Here is a 10,619-nt window from a genome sequence, read left to right on the forward strand (position 1 = left end):
ATGTCATCCAAATCGGTCCTCCAGTCAAATCAGTCTAAGCATGACGCCGGCGGCGGGCAGCATCTGCCCCTACGACTTGTTGATGGTCATAGCGAAGCAGACGCTCACGGGGACCTGTACGCGCTTGAAGCGGAACGGGAAGTTGCTCGGAATGAGGGGGATACGCGGGATGAACACGGCTTTTCCGGCGCCACACTCCGTCAGGATCTGCGCCTACATATGTATTACGTACGTACGTACGTATCACAATCGAACTCGCGCTGGCTTGCCGTTTCAGCCGAAAGCGAAGCGACCTGCCTGGCTAGAGCGCCACTGAGTCTCTCACCGTGGTTTTTCTTAGACTCCTGAGACCGTGCCCCTTGTGGCCGCAATGCATTGCGAGACATTCGCGAAAGATTCGATTTTTTTCGGAAAGGCATGGTATCGCGTTTAAGTCCCAAATCGTTTGACATTTACTGAAAAATGTTTTTTTTTAAAGTACCCACCTTCGTGACCATTATTAAGAGGAAAGGGCATGGCCGCTTCTCCATGCAAACGCAGTCTCCATTTTTTTGGTTAAAAACTACCCTATGTTCTTCCACGGGACTCAAACTATTTCTATACCAAATTTTATCTAAATCGGTTTAGCGGTTTAAGCGTAAAGAGAAATTAAAAAAGGTTTTTTCATATTTTTTGTGTTTTCATTCGGGAATGGTGTCATTTTGATATCATAAATGAATTCGGCATACCCGATTTATACAAAAACGATACCTAACTTGGCCTAGTAGCTAAAATGATATAGTTGTCAAGATAAAGTTTTTAACCCCTTTTTCACCACCATGGGGGATGAATTTTTAAAAACGCTGAAAAAGTAGTTTTCTTGCTTTTTAATATAATAACGTTTTGCAAAGTTTTAAGTTCCTAGCTTAAAATAAAATTTGCACCCCATACAAACTTTCATCCCCTTTTCAACCCCCTGAGGGGTTAAATTTCCAAAAACGTCAAAATTAGTTTTTTTTTATCGTCTATCATACCTTTCTAAGAAGTTTCAAAGCATTTGTAATGAATTCAAACTTTCAACCCCCTTTTAACCCTGTTAGGGGACGAATTCTTGAAAACGCTAAAATCACTTTTCCTGTATTATAATAATATGCCCATTATACAAAGTTTCAAGTAACGCATTAAAAAAAAATTGATCTTCATACAAACTTTCAACCTCTATTTCACCTCCTTAGGGGATGAATTTTCAAAAACGCTGAAATTAGTTTTCTTGTATTTCAATAATATATCTTCTTACGAAGTTTCAAATTGCTAGCTTAAAATAAATCTTGAACCCCATACAAACTTTCATCCCCTTTTTAACCCCCTTAGGGGTAAAATTTCTCAAATTTTTATAGCCTATAACCTGGCCGTGGATTTTTTCGACAGATTAGTAAAGTTTGCATCAAAATCCGTTCAGCCGTTTTCATTAGTTGCGCGGTCAAATAAACAGACAAACAGATAAACAGACAAACAGATAAACAGACAAAAATTCTAAAAACTGTTGGAATGTGTTCTGTTATCGATTCTAAGTATCCCCAGCCAATTTTTTTTCGAATATCTTCCATGTACAGACTTTCGACTCTCTTCCGCTTTATTATATGTATAGATTACTACAGCTCCATTTTAAATTGGAATACGTTATTTTTGTAGCAGTAGCCTTAAAATCCCATCTCACCCCCATTTCATCCCTTCTCTCCCCATTCATAACCCAACTTTCCCCGCAAACCCTACTCACCCCATTTTACGGTACTGTATCATTTTCCATTTTAAATGGGTATTAGTTTTGTACATTCAGTAAGGTTTCGAGAATGCTCATAGTTAGCTGAAAAGCCTACATTTTGTTTATTTTAAACACACAGAAAATCCGTGTACAGTCAACGTCAATACTACCGGATCAGACTACTCGGATCGTCAACAGTACCTATCTACTAGATTTCTCTAATAGATTAACTAAAAGTCCTATACGTAAGTCCCCGTCCGGTTCTCGCTCTGATAAACAGATAGCCAATGCCTAAAAACATGACTATTTGGGTTTTCACTTATCGTCCTTAGAATTTAGTTTTTGGAGCTTTTAATAGCTTCCCAAAAGGAGGCTACGACGGGTTGCAGAAAATTTCCAAAAAGTTGGTAAAGTTCTTCGATAATTCATTTTTTTTACAGGAAACAAAGTTAACTTCCATTTTGGAAAAAAAAAACAATTTCTATATAAAATTATGAGAATATACCTAAGTGTTTCCAATTCTCATATTCAATATCTTCGCAATTTCAGTAACTTTCCAATGGTACATCACATCAAATATAATTTACTTAAAAAAATAGAATGGCGATAGCTAATCAGCAGTAATCAGTGAACTTCCAAATCGCGGAAGAACTCCTCTTTTACGACCCGGGCACCCGTTAAATTCCACCTTTCACGACGTATTCCCGTTATTAGCTTTGAACACGTAGGTTACTGATCGGTCTTTGGGGTAATAAAGTGCGTTAATAGCTATCGATCACATTTGGGGCAATTTCTGTGAAAAGGGACCTTATTGTCGATGGCGCTTACGCCGCACAGCGTCGCGCGGCATTGTATTTATATCGGAGCATAGTTTATAATGGCGTAAGCGCCATCGACAATAAGGTCCCTTTTTATAGAAAATACCACGTTTTATGGTGCGGAAGCTCAAGGGATGACGGAAAAACGTTAATCTATTTGTTGACCACATAAAACACACTAAGAGGTCAACACTGGAAAAGAAAAACTGTTAGTTTTTACGAAGCTACTGTCATTTTTGTCCTTTCGGTTTCGTCGCGACATTTTTGACTGAAAAGCGACTGGTAAATATCAAATGATATTTTCTGCTTTAATTTAAAGACATCGGTACGAGCCGGGGTTCGAACACAAGATCTCGAGGAAGGTTCGAGCAGATTTTCGGATAATATATGTAATTTTTTTTTCATGTCAAAAATACCCCATGGTATCTGCATAAGGTACCCTTTGTTATAGTATCTAGCAAAAGCTGAAGCATGTTTGCTAAAAATCGGAACGTTATGTATATTATACGTATACCCATCGTAAGCAGTACTCATAACCATAGAGAAAAAAGTAAGCTTACTTTATTTATCTATGCCATAACACAATCTTTATTGAGCTGCTGCTGTGAGGATTAGGTCGACGCTCGAGTAAGTTACTCGGAGTAACTACACATTTAGCATCGCCGGCTCCCCTCCTATGTGTAAGATTGTTCTGTGCCACAATATTTAATTAATTTTCTCCTTGCAGGCAGGCGGGGCCGGCGCGCGTGAAGCGGCGGGGCGCGTCGGCCGTATGGCGCTGCTGTACCGCGCCACGCGCCTGCGCGACCGCGGCGACACGCACGTGTTCACCTTTGTGGTCACGCGCAGTGCCACCAGAGAACCAGACCGTGATGTGACGAGTAAAGACTTCGGGTGCGCGCATCAGAGATGGGCGGTCGCTTTCAATCGCTCCGCTGACGCTTCACTGGGTAAGAAGGGACAAAGCAGGGCCAAGTGGTGACAGGATGTGTTCACGTTCGTGGGCCCACGCAGAGCCACCAGAGATCCAGACCGTGACTTCATTAGTAATAGACTTCGGATGTGTGCATCAGAGATGGGCGGTCGCTTTCAATCGCTATTAGATAAGACTGCAGGATAATGTTGATACCAATGACGAAGCAAGGTTAAAAGTTAAGAGGTTTAGGGCGTGTTCACGTTCGTGATAACGCGCACAAGAAAGAAAGAGAAAGTTCTTACTAGATCTCGATTCCATAGTTTACATTTTGATAAGGTATGATGATGATGATTGGAGCCCTTACGTGTCCCACTGCTGGGCAAAGGCCTCCCCCCATTTTCTCCACAGACCTTATTCCAATTGTGTGTCTGGCCACTCCTTCAAAAAGGAGTCTAGTTCATCCCGCCATCGCCGGCGGGGTCTGCCAAGTCCCCGATTTGAGTTTTCGGGCTCCCACTCTGTGGCGATTTTGCCCCACAACTCATTCGGCAGACGTGACGCAGTCCCATTTTAGCTTGGCCGCCTTCCGAGCTACATCGACGATTTGGGTTTTGGAGCGCAGCGTGGTGTTCCGGACTCGATCCACCAATTTGACACCTAATATGCTACGCTCCATGGCTCGTTGGCAAACCTCGAGTTTGGACTTCAAAGACCAAGTATGTGCACCGTAGGTTAGAACTGGGAGTATGCACCATTAAAATTACTGTTAGGTCGTTTTCCTACGAATATTACCGTTCAGTTTATGGAAGGTAGAGGTAAGGAAATGAATCTTCATGTATCAAAAAGTGACCGTAAAAACAGTAAATAGGCGGCGCCACCATACACTGAAGTACCTAGACCATACACCTAGTATTTTATACAGATGTGCACCCGTGCGACCGTGAGGGACATAACATACGCAATGTGACAAAATTAAAAACACGTTTTAACATTCCTGACAACATACCAGAAACAACCTACGTAATTTGGTCGGGTTATTTGCTGCCCTTCCCCCATTTCATCTTTACATTATTATACCTCTGTCATAGAGTGTTCTATATGTTACAATACTCTTTGGTTTGCAGAGCCTACCTAGCGCCACCGGAGAGATTAGGAACTATTATTTAGAGCTGAAAGCTGGTCATTTTTGCAACAATTCTGCCATAAGAGATTGACATCCTTTCTATACCATCCATAGTTCAGTTGAAGCACCCATTTGACACTCAATTTATGGCACTTACATGAGATGACATTAAAGTGAAACGCCTATTAAAATTTACTGAGTTGTCGTAGTGTCCATATAACTTAGTAGTCTTAGTACCGGGTTGTTTCCGGGTGAATGGCATCTTATTGCATAAAGTGCTGTTAAATTAAATTGCTCGATACTTAAAGTGTCATTTTGTATGAGGTTTCCAAAATGTCCCGCTTGGCGCGCTGTTCAAATTCCCATACATAGTATTTGTTGTTATAGCGGCAACATATGTACATCATCTGTGAAAATTTCAACTTTCTAGCTATCACGGTTCATGAGATGCAGCCTGGTGAGAGACAGACAGACGGACAGTGGAGTCTTAGTAATAGGGTCCCGTTTTTACCCTTTGGGTACGGAACCCTAAAAAGCATGTAAAAATGCCTATAAAGATTTCTAAGTCGAACCAGTCTATACAGAGTTTGAATTGACAAAGTATGGTGTGTTACCGTAAACGTGAAACTATGGAAATATGTGACTTTTTTGTGACACGATTTATCACATCAAAGTCGATGCAGAGTTAGCTTAGTTGTGACACTTCCACGCTTTATCACGTCAAAAGTCGGTGCAGAGTTAGCTTAGTTGTGACACTCCACGCTTTATCACGTCAAAGTCGCTGCAGTTAGCTTAGACGGACTCTAAGCACTTGTTTTCATTTCAAGAATTTAACTGCTAATTTGCGCTAAGTTAGATTAAAAAAGTATAATGAGACTGATAAAAAGAAAATTCCTACTTATGATAAGGCAGTATGGCTTAGAGCTTTAGCCTGTCGTGATGGACGAAAAAAAAAGTGCAGAAATAACTACCAATCTCTTGAGGACCAAAGACAAACGTAGTTTAGGTACGTCAAAGAATTAGAAATTATAATGCAAACGCAAACCGTTCGCGGTCCGCTAACTTGGCAAACTCTATTCCCGGGAGGGAGTAATATTTGTCTAAAAAGCCATCCGAGCCACCAGACTACGAGTATTGCCTTCGTAATATGAATTAACGACTTCATTACGAACTTGATCAAACTTGGCTGGAAAGATAGTTGCTTTAAATGGTTGGCTGGTTTGCTTGTTATGAGCATTTTGCACCGCAGTTGACTTTCATTGAAGGGACAACTTACAAGATGATAAATAAATGGCAAACATTTAGAAGGCATCCAGATATTATAAAACACACCTGGAGGCCAATTCAAACTGGCATTTTGATTAATATCAATATATAATTCTATATGACGTCATTTGGTTATCATTCGCGAGTGCATTTATTTTGTAGGTAGGTACCTAAGTATACTCTGTCTAGCAATTTCCGTCAGTAGAAAAGAGCGGCAAATTTAAAAAATGTGGGGTTAGCGTCCCATGGAATTTTGCATTACCAATAATAGGTACCTAAAGTGAACCCACGAATCTATTAATCCATTTTGATTCATCTAAATACTTAGCACATCCTCGTCATATGTATTTTTCTTCAACAGGCGTATACCTGGTATGGCGCGGCGCATGCGAGGGCATGCGCGTCTACGTCGACTTCACCTTTACACTCCTCAGTCGCGACCACTTCACCGCGAATGAGAGCTTCTCGGGCAAGCAGGTCCGCTTCAGCTCCGGCTGCGCGGCGCAAGGCCGCGGCCGCTGCGTCACCCTCGCCGAACTTAACTCGAAATTCGCGGACGCTCGTGGCGAGTTCCAACTTGAACTCTGCATGTCGCGCGTCCGCACCTTCTACTCTTGCGAACTCAGGGCGCCGCGCATCGACACTCCGCCTATCGCCTTCGCTGGATTCGATTGGACCGTCGCCGTGAACGGTTGGAGCAAGGAACCTCTGACACTCAGACTAGTGCGACTCTCAGGAGAAGGACAGCAATGCCGCGTGAGATACGCGCTGGCTCTAGGCGAGGGCGAAAGAAGAGTACAATCAGGCGTTCTAGAAAGCGTCTGTGATGCTGAAGGAAGGACACCGCCTTGGACGCCGCGTCCTCCACCTCGCCCTGTACACAAAGGCCTGCGGTTGACTGTGGAGCTGATTCACGCCCGCGCTTTGGCTGATCTTTCAGTAGCGGCGGCAGGCCGAGCAGTAACATGCTATGACCGCGACAAGCAAGCATGGGCGCTCCGCTGCGACACGCACTCTGACACTGTGCGGCTTCACATGCTCTATCGAGACGTGCACAATGTCCCACGCAATCATTTGCGCTACGTGAGCTGGTCTGCGTGGTTGGTGCGCGCGAACCCAGCAGCTGGGGAGTCAGACGCTGAGGAACTCCCCGGGGCTCCCTTCTCTCACTACTACGCCCAGGACAGTGCCGACGAAGGCCTAATGATGGAGACGGCGCTCCGTGTTGAGGAGATCTCGCGTCCTGGGTGTCCTTTCTTGCACGCGGGCGGCGAGCTGCGCGTCCGGCTCGAGTGGGGCGAGACGTATCTACTGTTTCAGGCTACTTACCATATCTATGATGATCTTTGCCGTCTTCAGGCGCATCAGATGAGGTGAGTTACTGTTTACTGTTTGTTATATTTGTTCTTCTTTTCGTTACTGTTAATTTGTAGAACGATAAAGTGCTCAGTGAAATGTACAAGTCAAATTACCAGATGAATTGAATAATAAGTGAATACCTTTACGGAACATGGAGCTTAGATAAACATTAATCACAACAATTCAAATAAAAACTTTAATGATTATGTATGTAGTAGTGAATGTAAGATTGAGTTAAAAACTTCCTTACGCGTTTACTAAAAGCCCACTGTAGGTACCTTCTCTTTCTTCAACCTTTGAATTGAGAACTACTTAGCTCAAATTTCATTTTCTTTACCCACAGACGCGAAATCACTGCTCTTCAAGCGGAGAACTACTCTCTAGAGCGGCAGCTGTTCAGTTACCAGAAGAGCTTGGCGTATGCCCAGGCGCAGGCAGGCGCGGAGGGCGTGCCCCCGCCCGAAGGCGAGGGGCGCCGCTCCCCCGCCGAGCGCTCCCTCTCCACCGACACCGAGTACGCGTGAACACCGCTAGATGGCGTCGCTCTTTGTACCGAGTACGCGTTAACACCGCTAAATGGCGTCGCTCGTTGTCGCTTCTCCGCCTGCTCTGCTCTCTATCCTTTTCGACTGACTCTGACGTTTTTGAGCGATTTATCTATTTTTCTAGACGTTTTAAGGCGGGGTGCGTCCTCGTCCGCACCGCTTCTCGCCGGTCGCCTGCACTCTCGCCGCTCGATCTATCGATAGCCAATTATTATACTCGACTACTTTTCTATTTGTCTGTACATAAAATATATTTAGATATTATATATTATGTATATTTCTTAACTTGAAACTTGAATTCATATACTGCAACAGTCGATTAAGAGTAAAAGTCTATGAAAGTGTTGTTGTCATTTCATTTCTTATCCCTGTAAGCCCTGCTCACTTGGTGGTGTATCAATGCAGCAAACTTCCGTTTGCCTTCCGGCAAAAGTGCTGATTATAAGTAGCCATAATTGTATAAAATCAGGTAAATAGCAATTTGCACATTGCACCCACTCTGCACCACCAAGTCAGAGGTGCTAGCTTCATTTCTCCTAGTTATTAAATACTTAATCATGATGATCCTTCCGGCCGATTTCGGCTAGTTTGCTCAGCGCTCGTGCGCCCTAAGATGGCACATTGAGGGCACGTGAGGACACCAGCCACGTGTAGTGGTAGTGAATAGAAGCAAGCTGGCGTGTTTTCAGCTCGTCGCGTTTAGTATTAAACACTATATGCAAATTGCATAGAACTAATAAAAGGATCAAAACCTAACAACCGATCAACCACAACCAATCTACAGTCAGCGTCAATAGTATCGTATGAAATAACGCGCCATTAGTATCTGCAAAGATAGATATAAGTTACTCTATGGTATCTGCCACCCTGGAATACTTTTTCAATATCTCTACAGTTCCTGTTCAAATATAGGTATCTGCCACAGACTAATTAATTGCTCTTCATAGACATATCTCTTTTTGTCAAGTTATTAGAGAAGAGTAGATACTACTTTTGACGCATTGTCTGATCCGCTTCTTTTGATGCTGACCGAACCGATTCACGAGCATCTGGAATATCTGGGTGACGAGTGTATGGTGCCTATTATTGAATAATAGTATAATGGCAACAATAGAACCTACTTGTAAGAAATAGGCGACCGATGATACAAAATATTCTATCTGACCTTCCAAAAGTCTTTCAACCCAGAGGACCTACCACGAAAATCGAAATTTCGCGGTAGACCCTCAGAGAAAGAAGGAGTAAAAGGAACTATGCCTTATTAGGAGTACCTAGTCCAGTAGTGTTTAGCTACAATGTTTACATTCGATCGAACTTACTTAATAAAAAGCAGTTCAAGAGTAATTTTGCAAAAAAAGAACTGATACGTTAAAGCGCCTGACAAATGTTGAAGAGCAAATGTTTCTATCTATGTTATGCAAGAAGCCGAAGCCGTCGTGCTGCATATGTACTGTCCGCGCGCCAAATCCCTGCATTCGGAGGTCGAGGAAGTGGGAGGGTGTGCGCCGCGCCCGTACGTACAAAATGACACTACTCTGTCATTGTCAATTTGTCATGACGCCCAACATTCCTAACATTCCTCAGCCGTGCACGGAATTCGCGCGCGGACAGTATAATTATGGTTTGTATTAGCTTTATTATTGGTGTGGTGAATAAAAATACAAAATATAGTTTAGCAAGCCATTTCCGTCAGTAGAAAAAGGCGGCACATTAAAAAAATGTGGGCGCGAAGGGTTGTCTTTCCATAGAAAATTTGAATTCCGCGCTTTTTTTTTACTGACAAAGTGGGTTGCCAAAGTATAGTAGGATCACTGAGAAATTACTGAACAAAACATATATTATTGGGATAAGCCATAGCCCTTTGCCTTTTCTTTGGGGTTTGGGGTAGCTAAAGGACTAGCTCCAGGATAAAATACCAGTACAGTCCCACGAGAAATTTATGAGGGAGCCACTGAGCTCGCTGGGCGCACAGGAAACACATGATGAAATTTTTCTATAAAATTATTGTCCTTTTTCTTGAGCTTCGCTGGAACGTTAACATGAGCGTTTTTAAATATATTTCGAACAGACTCACCATGCTCCTCTCATTTCCGAACGAAACGCAACTGTCAAAGTCATGAAACGAAACGTCAATGTCAAACAAACGTCAAATGCACGTTTCTCAAAACGCGCTTCTGTAAGCAAATTATTTACGTCGCATTAACTTAAATTGAAACCGAAAACCGAAATGGCTCAAGGCAAGCTAAAAGTAAAAAGCAAGCTGCCAGCGGGTGCGAAAAACAAGAAAGCGAAAGGCAGAGCCGTGACCAAGCGTCCTAACGCTCCAGTTAAAAGCAAGGCGGCGGCTCTGGAGAGGAACAAAATGAAGGCGAATGTTACGAAGATGGTGAACGCCGTGGCCGAGAAACAGTTGCGGTCGTTGGCTACGGACACGCCGCAGCTGTCGGCGGCCCAGCAGCGGGCAGCTGCAGCACCCACGGCCCCGGTGCCTGCGAAGTAATAGCAAGTGATTTTACGTTATTATATCCTAGATACAAAAATGAGTAAAAATTACTGTTTAATTGCCTCGAATGGTACAATTTATTACTAAATTCCTACAAAACCAAGTGTAGATACACATTCAATCTATAATGTTAATTTAAAGGTTAATATGGGTGTGGTGTGTGGGGTTCCACATCAATCTATAATGTTAGTAAGGTCAATATGGGTGTTCCTGCGGGATAAGTAAACTGGCCTTCACATTGGGGCTGTTTAGACATTGACTAGTGTTTATTGTGAGCTCATTTGCTACTTGTACTGGCACATGTCTGAACCCGCACTAAACTATTCAATGTCTAAACAGGCCCACTTA

General features: G+C 43.1%; 2 protein-coding genes across 2 annotated transcripts in view; both read left to right on the top strand.

The window, feature by feature from the left end:
* Positions 1-8,113, top strand: part of LOC134755655 (uncharacterized) — a 139,179-nt gene extending 131,066 nt beyond the window's left edge. Inside the window, exons 2-4 of the mRNA XM_063692186.1 lie at positions 3,287-3,509; positions 6,226-7,237; positions 7,567-8,113. Coding sequence (XP_063548256.1) covers positions 3,332-3,509; positions 6,226-7,237; positions 7,567-7,747 — 1,371 coding nt within the window. The 5' untranslated portion in view covers positions 3,287-3,331 and the 3' untranslated portion in view covers positions 7,748-8,113. The remainder of the gene's footprint in view (positions 1-3,286; positions 3,510-6,225; positions 7,238-7,566) is intronic.
* Positions 8,114-9,924: 1,811 nt separating this feature from the next.
* Positions 9,925-10,318, top strand: LOC134756255 (uncharacterized). Its single transcript, XM_063693082.1, has one exon. The coding sequence runs from the start codon at positions 9,996-9,998 to the stop codon at positions 10,266-10,268; it is 273 nt and encodes a 90-aa protein (XP_063549152.1). The 5' UTR covers positions 9,925-9,995; the 3' UTR covers positions 10,269-10,318.
* The last annotated feature ends 301 nt before the right edge of the window (positions 10,319-10,619 follow it).

The sequence above is a fragment of the Cydia strobilella genome, chromosome 3 (assembly GCF_947568885.1).
Source record: "Cydia strobilella chromosome 3, ilCydStro3.1, whole genome shotgun sequence".
Taxonomy (NCBI): Eukaryota; Metazoa; Arthropoda; class Insecta; order Lepidoptera; family Tortricidae; genus Cydia; species Cydia strobilella.

Coding starts and splice junctions, on each gene's coding strand:
- LOC134756255 (XM_063693082.1), top strand. CDS start 9,996: ATGGCTCAAGGCAAGCTAAAAGTAAAAAGCAAGCTGCCAGCGGGTGCG.